Genomic DNA, 12,209 nt, shown 5'->3' on the forward strand with positions numbered 1-12,209 from the left:
GTGTGTTAATCACAATAATTTTTTTTAGCATATTTAAGATAATAAATAAAAACAATCCTAAACATAGCTGCCTGGATGTCAGTTGCAATTAATGTGTCGTTAAGAGTCTCGTAAAAATCTTGCTAGCTTTGAACACGCTAAAACAATAACAAATGTCTGACCTACTTATTCTGTCTCATCATTTTCTAACTAGACCGAACTATAAAGAAAAATAATTTAACTGGTAAAGTAATTGAATATGCATAATAATAATAATAATAACCTGGTGGGTTTTGATCCATCGTCATTTCTTCCATTTCCTGGAACCTTTGATCCGCTGTCTCAATGTTGACGGACAACTAAGTACGTTGCACTCGCCTCTTCCGGTGCTTGTTTTGGCTTCTATTTTGAAAAGCGATGGCTCCCGCGTGTAGCATAGTTATTGCTCGTAAACGTCAGGTTTATTGTACATAAATATGCGCTTTGGGTAAAGAAGAGCATTATCGAGCGCACCAGGGATTCACTTCACTTCTGCTTTTCTGGAATATGTTTAAAAAGATGACTGAATTTGGTCCAGATTCCGGGGGGCGAGTTAAGGTAACGTTACATTACACAAGCTACGGCTGTATATATAAACATGATAGCATTAAATGACTTTTTAAACGTTAATGTTAGCGATGATTTATCCTTAAAATCTAATCTTTAACGTGTTTGTGTATTAACTGCAGGGCGTGACGATTGTGAAGCCGATAGTATTTGGGAACGTTGCCCGCTACTTCGGGAAGAAGAGAGAGGAAGACGGACACACACATCAGTGGTCCGTTTATGTGAAGCCATACAGGAACGAGGTTTGACAGCCACACATTTTCATTGTTATTTGTAATTTAAAGAAAACTTAAAATATTCCCATTTATGGATTTTGCATGTGACTGATTCTCAATATTCTTTCAGGACATGTCCGCTTATGTGAAGAAGATCCAGTTCAAGCTGCATGAGAGTTATGGTAATCCATTGAGAGGTTAGCAGAACTTTAGATTAGCTAGACTGAATTAACTGTGCATTAAAATATATACGAGTAATATCTTACACGTCCAATGTCCTACACTAATTTTCTATAATTTTTTAAAATACTATGTACTATGTATCTTCCAGTGGTGACAAAGCCTCCATATGAGATCACAGAGACGGGCTGGGGAGAGTTCGAGATCATTGTTAAGATCTTCTTCATTGACCCCAATGAGAGACCTGTAAGAACTAGACACAGTCATGTTTAATATGTTCCAGGTGACCGTAGTAAAAATACACTTGCACTATGCTGATTATTGATGTTTGTGTGTGTGGGTTAGGTGACGCTGTACCATCTATTGAAGCTGTTCCAGTCCGACTCCAGCGCCATGCCGAAGAAGACCGTTGTCTCGGAATTCTATGATGAAATGGTACGACTGCTCTTCATGCCGCAGCCACTTATTGTCTACATTTGACATGTTTGGCTTTGAAAGAAGACGGTCTGCGTGTGTGTGTGTGTTTTTCTGGGTTCTCTGATTTCCTCCCACAGTCCAAAAACATGCAGATTTGGGGATTAGGCAAATTGGGCACTCTAAATTGACTGTATGTGCCGAGGAACCGTGGATGGTTGTTTGTCTCTATGTGGCCCTGTGATGGACTGGTGACCTGTCAGCTAGGATTGCCATCCAGAGTATGGATGGATGGAAAGAGGTTAACTTAAAGTGTCTTCTGTTTTTAGATCTTCCAGGATCCCACAGCCATGATGCAGCAGCTCCTGACTACATCAAGACAACTCACCCTTGGAGCATACAAGCACGAGACAGAGTGTACGTACACACAATGAAATTACAAACACATTGTTGTCATACTATCGTCACGCTTCATGTGCGTCTCCTTGCCTGTCTGTGTTTGCAGTCACTGAGCTGGAGCAGAGGACCAAGGAGAAAATGGAAACGGCAAAGAAAAGAACCAGCCAGGAGATCACAGAGCTGAAAGACAAACTAAAAGCCAGCAGGGAGAACATCAACAGCCTGAAGGCAGAGATCAGGAAACAGGAGGAGGAAGGAGACCACAAGGATCACTGACACATCCCTCATCCATGATTTTAAAGAAAGATTGTTTTGTACTGAAAGGTACCAGCAAGAATTCTGTCATTTTCTGATTGTTGATGAATCTGTACAAAACATATTTCTGTATTATTTTTTTTTATGGTAAACCTCTTTTGATATTCAATGTTTTTTTTTTGTTAGTTTTTTTTTGATTTTATCATTTTCTATGTAAAGTAAAGATGTTTGCAGTATCTTTGTTTGAGGAATTTTCTGCAGTCATGACCATTTAATCTAACACCTGTAGTGATATTGACTATTTTACAGTTTACTATCAGTCAAAGCAGTTATTGTTTGTATTATTATTTGCCACCTCTACAGTGGGTTAAAACAAAACAAACAAAAAACTATTTTAAGGTGTTGAACCTTGTTTTTATATTATCTACCCACATAGTAAATAAAAGTAGGGCTGCATACATGTTTACAAAATAATCAAAACTGAATTATCCTATAGTAAAATATCTAAAAAAGAAAACTATTTAGAATAAATTGTAATAAATTAAAATTTTTGATAAACGTGCTACAGGAATTAATGGGACATTCCAGCAAAGGAAAAAAGTGAATGAAGTATTTTCTATAATCATTAAAACTTAAGTAAGACTTTTGTGAAGTGAAGTTACAGATTTGAACAGTCTGTGAAGGTGTTGAGCAGTAAAATTACAATAAGTTGTCAAAGTATGTTTCCCTGCTTCAGAACTTCCGGCCTATCAACCAACCACCCAGTCATGTCATGACCCTAATCACCGAGCGGGGGCACTGCAGGACAAACAACTGAGAAAACAGCTAGAAAAGGAAACGGAATTGAACGCAGCACCAACAAGTTCCTTCCCCGCTTAACTGCATTCATGCAGTGTTTTGTACTTCTGAGGTTTCTTTAGTATTTTAAAACATAACCAAGCAAATATGGTCGAATACAAAGAGTTGGAATGGAAAATGTACTGTTTAGGTCCACTCGTTTGTTACACACGGGTGTTTTTATGTGTCGTAAACACTCGGAAAGATTGAGCGAATCCCTCCAGGTGTTTCTCATCAGCAGCAGGAGGCGCTACTCAAGGTGAGTCATCACAAAGGTCAGCTTTTATGCTTTAATGGTTAATTTAAATACAAAAAAAACAGGAGGAAAAAGTAGTTTGTCAAACTCTGTCTTTTTCTCGGTTACGTCTGAGAGTTTTCATCGTCGTCTGAAAGTAGAAATGCACAGAAGCGATACATTTTCTTAGTTGGAGCTGATTTACACGTGGAAAATGACTGAGTAAAATTACCTTTGCTGTCAATTGTGCCAACAATTCGTTATTAATTTGCTTTAAAATGATTTAACTTGGATATTTAGCCATTTTAATGATTGATTAGGACAATGGTTGCCAAAGTATGGGCTGCTGTCCCCTGGTGGACGTTGACGGCTTTTTTGAATGGGGAAAAATAATGAAAATCCTCACAGCTGTTTCAGAGACCTTATAACTGGATTTGAGCAACTGTATAAAGATTTTGATTTTTTTTTTTTTTTAAATACCTGAATAAAAATGGAAACGTGTTCAGTACATTGATATCTACTAGTGTACTGGATAGTTCAGATATATTTCCAATTAAAAGTCGCTTATTGACACTTTTTAATTGAAAATTGATTTGAGATGTAATAAAAACTAAAATTTCCCTAATTTTGATCAGGACAGACTAGGTTCATTAAAAAATGTGAACGTGGGCCTTTTAATTTTAAAAATGATTGATATCCAGTACATTAGTAGATATCAATGTGTTGAACACAGCATTTTCATTCTTATTCAAAACGTTTAGATAACTCTCCTCATACAGTCATACTTGCGTCTGTGAAACAACTGTGAGGATTTTCATTATCTTTCCAATTAAAAAAAATGTGCTTTCAAACATGCACTCAGACACGGTACTGTCAGTGCTTTTACTCTGAAAACCGAATGTTATTGTCCTTACACATCCGCCCGAGTCATTGGTTCATAGACTTCTTTTTTTTACCGTAACATTTGTAAGGAGGAGGTGAAATTAAGCGTCTGATAGTTTGACCACAGTAGCGAAACTACCAATATTATATTTAATATTTATATTTAACTCGTGCATTACTAACAGTGCTCGTTCCAATAATCGGTATTAGTCTGTTTTAAAAAAAAAAGTATCACTTTGCAGGTATTTATAAAGTCGTGCTAAGTTTGTGCTGCGGTCACGTGATCAGAGCTTTGACACTGACGTCACAGACGGAGCTGCTATGATCCTCATCATCCTCCTGCTGCTGCTGCCGCTGCGTGACTGAGCGACACAGCGTCACGTCTTTTCACACACTTCCTGCCTTTCATTGCGGCTTTTTCATGTTCCTGTCGCTGTCGTTTCTGTCAAACACACCCGTTAGACAGTGACGCAAACGTGAAGTGGACGTGTTTCAGCGCGGGTAGATATCTACTGCTACTAATGCAGCTAATGTTGCTAATGTTTCCCAGTGAGACGGCTGTGTGTGCGGCGTGCGCAGTTGCTGCAAACATGTCTCTTTGTTGAGGAAACAACTGGTGGCATTTTTTTTCTGTTGCTTTCACTTTTCAGGTGAGTGGAGCTGAGATATTAAAGTTGCACACAGGAGATGTGGAGAATGTACCCACGTGTGTGTGTGTGTGTGTGTGTGTGTGAGAGTGTGAGGGTATTTTAACTTTTAGTCTGTTATGTTCCAGATTTGTTTTATTTTGGAATTCTAACTTTGATTTCTAGATGTTCAGTTCAACAGTTAGCCAGTTTGTAATTGAGCCAAATGTCGTTCAATTCTAACACTTATTTTCCACTCCTGTTTGTCATTGGGATGCACAATAGTATCCTCACAATATCTGTATTTTATCAGATATGCTGATATGACTAATGACTGAAACAGTAGGCTGCTACCTCCTTGACTTCTATGCTAGCGCCCCCTACAGCTGTATGCTTATTTATGTAACACAATAAAGGTATTTTATATCCACATAATGTGCCAGAACTCCCTGAAAGAGAAGAGATGTTGTACCTTCCTGGCAAAATAAAGGATTAAACAAAAATACAAAATATGGATGAAAATATGTTAATTTCACTACAGAATTGACAAAATTACTAGGCAGAATGTCCAATATCATGCATCACTGGTAAGTTAGCTGGTTAGTGTTTTATGCTACCTTTTATTTGACGAAAAAGTAATTGTATGGCATGTTGTGTTTATTGCAGCATGTACAATATAGTGCAGTAGTACATGTATATTACGGTAGTGCCGTATAGTATAGTCGTATAGCAAAAATGGCATTTCTGGTGTTTTAAGTACAGCATGGTGTTGTAAAATTCTAGTGTCCTAATATCTGTTCACATGTTTTAAAGAGGAAGCTGTTGAGTTGCTGTGTGTGTGTGCATGTGCTTTCGTGCACAGACTTGTGATGCTTTCATGATAACATCAGTATTGTCATTAAGTTGTTTGCTCGCTCTTCGTGGGGAGAGTTTGAGGTGGAGAAAATGTGATAATCTGTGACTTCACACTGGCTGTTATCCTCACGATTGTTTCATGTTATTTTCTTGGATTAGTTGTTTGGGCCAAAGTTAGTAAATTACCTTATTTTGACAAATGGACCTTTTGTTGTGGTTGTTGTCCACAGAGCTTCATTGTTGTCCCTGTGTTTGTGTGTACTGTGCAGTTTAAGTCCATTCATGAGGCTGAGTGCATCATCATCATCATCAAAGTGGACACGTGCTCAGTTGTCTCATTATGTTGCATTACTGTACTGGTGCACTGTGTGTGTGCGCGTGTACATCAGGAATCCATTATTGTCTTCCCCTCGATCAATACTTTACAGCAGTGAAAGTTGTTTTTTCCGACTGTATTTCCAGCTCTGTCAGTGTAAGTGCATGGCAGAGTCGTCCGTGAGTCAGGGTGTGTGCTGTCTGCACTGTGATTCACGTGGATAATGGTAGGATCAGGAAATGTGATGATTAGACGATAACATCAGGTTGTGTGAGTTGAGTCAATGTTGTTTCAACACAAACTCCCTTAAATTACGATGTCAGAGTTACTCTTAATAACCTTTTCTGCAAGAGGGGGAAAATCCCTTTTATTACACAGTTCAGGCCAGGACTCGTGTTGAATAAAAGTGCCATTTATTCAGCCTGTGGCCTTTTTTTTTTTGGGAAGAATTCACATTTTATTTCCTGCATTCAGCATATGAGTAACTTCCCAATGTGTTTTATACAAGAGTAAAAAACTACAATGTAGGTTATTTTTCTTGCCAAGATGGTTCATAAACGATTCATGTTGAAAATGAGACTTTGCCTATCGCCAGAGCAGGTCTGATTGTGTGTGTGGAAGGAAACACTAAAATATCCCTCACCTCTGATAGTTTGATTTGCATACAGTAAAATAACTCCTGTGTTACTAGTGTCTTTTGCGTTTCATATGCAAACTGGTTAAAGTGACAGTTATTGAATATGCTCCGTAGAATCAGCAGCAGCTTCTGTTGTTCTTTAAGGCAAGTTGCCTGTGCTGCTGTTACAAGAGTAGAATATGAATGAGACGTTAACTGTGTGTTGTTGTCGTGTTCACAGGTGTGGTGCTGTGCCCATGGAGAAGCCATCCCCTTCAGGCAGAGCAGAGCTGGAGGAGAGCACCGGCCTGGTGGAGGTAAATCCGGCCAATCAACCTGAAATGAGATGATGCCAAACTGAGTGATGCGTTTCTGCTCTGGTCATGAGTTAAATGAGTTACATTTTTGCATTTGAATTGTTATGGATGACATTCAAGAAACTATTTTGACAGATGTTGTGATTGTGGTGCAATTTAATTGGTACTACTCATAATGTTAATGTCATATTTGTTATTGTATGACATTTTTTGGCATCTGTCAAGATACAAACTCTTTATCTTGAGAGCATGGAATTTAACAAAAATATATCTTGGGAAAACAATAATCCAACATGTGAAATATAGTGTTTATGGCATTTTTGGCTCCTTAAAAAAATAAAACATCGTAAGTGATGTCACTGAAATTCATTTTCCACTTTAAAGTGTTTTATAACCATAGCTAAGATTTAAGACCATGGCATAATGATCTAGTCTTTTAAACATTTTGCAGGAAAAAGTAGGTTTACGCTGGTCTGTTTCTTCTGAAATGAGCTTTGAAATTCCATCACCCAGATGAAGCTCCTGTGTGTTTGTGCTTCTACCTCAGGATGTTGAAGTGCTAAGAGGAGCTGAGGGCGGAGAGCTGGACCGTCGGACCTCGAGGAAGAGCAGCTCCTCCCGTAAGAGTTTCCGTCTGGATTATCGGCTGGAGGTAAAACTTCACTCCACCTTCACAGTACTTCACATAAAACCACTTTATTTCCACACAATTCCTCTGTCAACATGGGATCTCGTGTATGACTTTTTGGTCAAATTTTATACGACATGCTATACTATGGCTTTTTGGTCAAATTTTGGACAACAACAAAAAAAATAGTAACGACCAAAAAAATTAATCTTTTCTCTGCAGGAAGAAGTGACCAAGTCCTGTCAAGACAAATATGGTCGCTGGATTAATCCCTGGCCCACATGGCGCTTTCCCTCCTACACAACCATGCTCAGGTTCTTCTTGTGGGACAAAAATCACAGCAATGTGCCAACGAATAAAGAAGTAGGTAATCAGACAAAAACAAAACAGTTTCACTTCACTTTTGTTGTTGTTTCATAATGTCACAACAGAAATAATTATGTTTTTACAATGATAATCCCAATGTAATCCCATGTAGGGTTTTATTCAGATTATCCAAATATTGTTTAATATCAGGAATGCACATTTCCTAATTCTGTATGTAGAAATATTGAACTTGTTTTGTCGGGTTCATAAACCACACAGTAAAGCAACTGTGGAAACTCTGCTGAGCTCAGTCGAGGCTTAACAGGCTTTAGGAAGAAGCTTTTACCCAACAGTAGAAAACTGTTTAACCCCTTATCTGCACAATAAGGCATTTTTCATTCAGCACTTTTTAGAAACGCAAAACTATAAAAAATGCGTCAGACAGCAAGTCTCATAATGTTTTATTACTCCTCCATGATGCTTTTTTTCTTCCTGGCACTGGTTTGTTCTAGGTCCTGGACGCCGAGCTCCCAGTGATGGAACCATTCTTTGTCCAAAAACGAGACCTGCCCGACTCTAATCCAGGTCTGAGAGTCACGTGGCTCGGTCACGCCACAGTCCTGGTTGAAATGGACGGATTGAATATTCTCACAGACCCAATCTTCAGCCAGAGGGCCTCACCTGTCCAGTTCATGGGACCCAAACGGTACAGAGGGCCTCCCTGCACTGTGGAACAGGTTTAGTCATTTTTGTCTCGTTCTTGCAGGAATTCCCTTTTATTAAAACAACAACCCACTCAGATTTTCTCCTATCCACAGCTGCCCAGGATCGACGCCGTCGTCATCAGTCATTCTCACTACGACCACCTGGACGCCGGATCTGTGGCCAGCCTCAACGCACGTTTCGGAGGGGAGCTACGCTGGTACGTGTGATCATTCAGTGGGCTGTTTCTCTATTTGGATCAAGACTCAATCAAATCGTCAAATCGTCCTTTAACATTCAGTGACACGTGTGTTCGGTAGGTTCGTGCCCCTGGGTTTGATGGACTGGCTGGTGAAAATGGGCTGTGAGAATGTGATGGAGCTGGACTGGTGGGAGGAGAACTGCGTCCCGGGTCACGACGATGTCACGTTTGTCTTCACGCCGTCTCAGCACTGGAGCAAACGCACAGCTCTGGATGACAACAAGGTAAATGTCGCTCCGACTGTGGCTCGGAATTCATCCACTGCTGCCTCTGCTATTGATTCTCTGACACATTTCTCCTTTAATTCAGTTCAGCTTGAGTTTATAAAAACACATCTCCCTCCTTGTCTCACTCTCTCAGTCTTTATGGGGCAGCTGGACAGTTTTGGGTCCAGACCATCGATTCTTCTTCGGTGGTGATACAGGCTACTGCTCCAGCTTCCAGGAGATAGGACAACGTTTTGGACCATTTGACCTCGCAGCAATTCCTATCGGAGCGTACTTACCCAGGTACTGTAAAGATGAACGATTTACTCAACTACATGAGGTCATTTTAGCTTTAAACCGAACATGATTTAGTGGAATTAGTGGTGGAATTTATGGCTTAGTGGATTGCAATAGATTTAATTTAAAATAAATAATTTAATTACTGTGCAAAATCCTTTAATCTTGTCATTAACCTGTGAATATTTGTGTATTTTTCAGGGATGTGATGAAGGGGCAACATGTGGATCCAGAGGAGGCTGTTCAGATTCACCAGGACCTTCAGGCTAAACAGTCTTTGGCCATTCATTGGGGGACCTTCGCACTTGCCTATGAGGTAGGACACACACACTTTCCTCAGTCTGACTTATTATAAATAGAATAAGTCATTTATTATAGCAACAGCAAAAATGCTTTAAAAGCACACATCTGTCTAAATAAGGCCTCATATGTATTTAAGAGCAGATACCTGTAGGGTTTAGAGACAAGACTATGGCAAAGAAACAGGGTAAAGTTGCACCATTGTTCTCAAGAGAGGGAAACTTCTTGACTCGTCACAGTAGGAAAAACACAGGTGTAAATATATCAATAAATGACAGCCAGGTTCCATCAATGTCACACCATCCTGAGTCATCAACTGACCTAAGCATTTTCTCTGCTCCCTCCTTGGTGCAGCACTACTTGGAGCCGCCGGTCCGTCTCAGAGAGGCTCTGGAACAGAAAGGACTGAATCCAAAGTCCTTCTTCACGTTGCATCACGGGGAGTCTCGCCTCCTAACGTCTCGGGAAGGCGACGTCTTCGAGTGATCGTCAGTCCCTCCCTCCTGGTAGGAGGATATACTGTAGCTTTGCATCTGTAACAGGGTGAAGAACATTTTTGTAGATAGACTTGTAGTCAATTAATGATGACAATTACAAATGTATACAGTTGATCCAAGGGGAAATTTAAAAAAACAAAAACATATTCAATAATGTTTACATACTAAATGTTTGCCCTGCCATCACATTGTCACTGAGGGATTGTGACTCCATCACAATAATAATAATAATAAAAAAAAGTTTCTTAATTCTGGCAAATATTAGCTGGGCTAGTGTTGTATGTACAGAAGTAGATTAGTTTTAAAAGGACTCCTGCCTTTTATTAAGTTGTAGTGGAACACTTTTTTTCCCCGGATCAAAGTAGCAAACACTGAAATTAAACATGTGCCTCTGCCTTTGGTTTGTGGAAACTTAAATCCACTGACTCGAATGTGTGCAGGCTTCTTTTTATTTTATTGACCAATGACGCTTTTCCCACTACATAGACCCAGCACGGCTCTGCTCTACTCCTACACAGTTTGATTTGTTTTTCCATTACTATAGTAATGTAAACCTCCTAAACGTGAGCGGTGTCATCACAGCACGGCTGCATGAAACCTCTGCGACACACACAAATTTCGCTGTAACTGAATCATTAGAATCGGTTCATTTAAAAAGCTTGTTTGATTCTAGTGCCGGATGTTGCGCTCAAAAAAACGGCAAAAGGCAAAAAAAAAAACGTGCCGGGACTATGTAGTGGACAAGTGCCATTTCTCTATCCGGACATTACCATCAAGATCCTATGAAATTAAATGGTGGGAGTAATGCTGGATATATGTTACTATAGTAACCAATGCACTTAAAAGGTGAATATGAATGTAGGATAAAATAACAAACCGTCATGATGAAGCTACACTCGCTCACAGCTGGACACAACTTCATGAGCTGTTGCAAAGAAAAAGACCAGCACTAAACTCCACACAAAAAGGTCAGTAGAATCTCCATCTTTGTGCTTCTAATGCAGCTGTAGTGTCATCAGTACGCTGTTGAGTTGAGCTGGGATTAACTAAACTCACTGGAGGACGTGCTTTAAATTCTCTGAAACCACAACATCTGCTCATCATCGACACATGCTTCAGAGCACCAGTGGATTAATGTTGGTGTTAGTGCTGATAAAGTTTTTATCTTTTTTACTGTTTTAAGTCTAGCAGAGCAGAAATGTTGACATGATGTTGTGGTCAATCAGGGCTTACTGTGTCAGTTTCTCATTAAATGCAAGTTGCATTTCAAATCTGTCTTTGTTCTTGATGTCGGGAAACAATTTAGTACAAGAATAACCATTAAGGTTAAAATGTGGGCCTAAATTCAGGGATTTCAGGGGAACAAAGTTAATGTACTTTTTTCATTGTGGTTCCCACTGATTTAATGTTATTTTAACAACTATTTTGTCTGAGTTGAAAAAAAAACCCCACTTGTTGCATGTTAAAACATTTATTGGCACCCCCATGTGGTAGGGAGTATAAAAACAGCGCAAAATCACAATTTAACTGGGTTTTGCATTAAAGTACGGAAACTATTTTCTCACAATAAATGTCTCGTGAGCAGGCGATTAAACTTTTTAAATGTTCAGTTAAAATCAGAGAGAAAACCTGCCACCTTAGGAAATGCTGCCATCTGCTGGACGTACTTTGTCATTGCATCGGAAAAAAATCAAAGGATCCAGTTTTAGCTCTAATCTTAAAAATATCCACATAATTAATTCTGTAGAGACTGACACAGACTGCAGTTGTAGAGATGAGATATTTATCACCCTATGTTTCAATATTTGACTTCTGTTCCGTTACAAAATGCTTTCCCTCTTAATTTACTACTTTGTTACTAAACTGTTTAAAGTTACTTGCAGGGGCTGTACAGTGCATTTGTTAATAACTGTATTAATGTGCAGGCCAATAATACTAATAATACTTAGCCCAATTAAAAAGTCACCCACGTTGCACAGTGATGACATTGACACAAGATGGCGCTGAGGTTGCAATTTTAAATCCCTGTTGATAAGAAAATTGGGGTTCTTTAGGATTACATTTAATCAAAAAACTCATTGTTTAATTTACTTTCTGCTACATTTTCCTCTTTATTTTGACATAAATCTTGATCCAAATGAGAAGGTTCATCAGTTCATAGCCTGAGAGAAAAGTATGAAAACATCAGTGTCAACATAAAAACTCTTTTATTAGTTAGACTTTTGTTTTTCAGTGGTGGAAATACACGTCAGAAAATGCCAAATTCAAATATATTTGCC

At 39.1% G+C, this 12,209-nt stretch overlaps 2 protein-coding genes across 2 annotated transcripts; both read left to right on the top strand.

The window, feature by feature from the left end:
- Positions 1 to 445: 445 nt before the first annotated feature.
- yeats4 (YEATS domain containing 4) lies at positions 446 to 2,186 on the top strand. The gene is made up of 7 exons (XM_083907381.1): positions 446 to 576; positions 708 to 827; positions 931 to 997; positions 1,132 to 1,226; positions 1,326 to 1,415; positions 1,724 to 1,811; positions 1,900 to 2,186. Exons 1-7 carry the CDS (start codon positions 526 to 528, stop codon positions 2,067 to 2,069), a joined length of 681 nt encoding a protein of 226 aa, XP_083763507.1. The 5' UTR covers positions 446 to 525; the 3' UTR covers positions 2,070 to 2,186.
- An 840-nt stretch (positions 2,187 to 3,026) lies between these two features.
- Positions 3,027 to 9,919, top strand: napepld (N-acyl phosphatidylethanolamine phospholipase D; the record flags this gene model as incomplete). Its single annotated transcript, XM_083907132.1, has 10 exons — positions 3,027 to 3,144; positions 6,657 to 6,732; positions 7,280 to 7,384; positions 7,583 to 7,723; positions 8,179 to 8,403; positions 8,485 to 8,588; positions 8,689 to 8,854; positions 8,991 to 9,139; positions 9,335 to 9,449; positions 9,788 to 9,919. Exons 1-10 carry the CDS (start codon positions 3,068 to 3,070, stop codon positions 9,917 to 9,919), a joined length of 1,290 nt encoding a protein of 429 aa, XP_083763258.1. The 5' UTR covers positions 3,027 to 3,067.
- Between the last annotated feature and the right edge of the window lie 2,290 nt (positions 9,920 to 12,209).

This window comes from Microchirus variegatus (assembly GCF_963457635.1).
Source record: "Microchirus variegatus genome assembly, chromosome: 20".
NCBI classification, from domain to species: Eukaryota; Metazoa; Chordata; class Actinopteri; order Pleuronectiformes; family Soleidae; genus Microchirus; species Microchirus variegatus.

Excerpts from the sequence above, each read along its gene's own strand:
- yeats4 (XM_083907381.1), top strand. The coding sequence starts at position 526 with ATGTTTAAAAAGATGACTGAATTTGGTCCAGATTCCGGGGGGCGAGTT. Across the intron at positions 577-707 it reads ATTCCGGGGGGCGAGTTAAG|GGCGTGACGATTGTGAAGCC; the intron begins GTAACGTTACAT and ends TATTAACTGCAG. Across the intron at positions 1,416-1,723 it reads CGGAATTCTATGATGAAATG|ATCTTCCAGGATCCCACAGC; the intron begins GTACGACTGCTC and ends TTCTGTTTTTAG.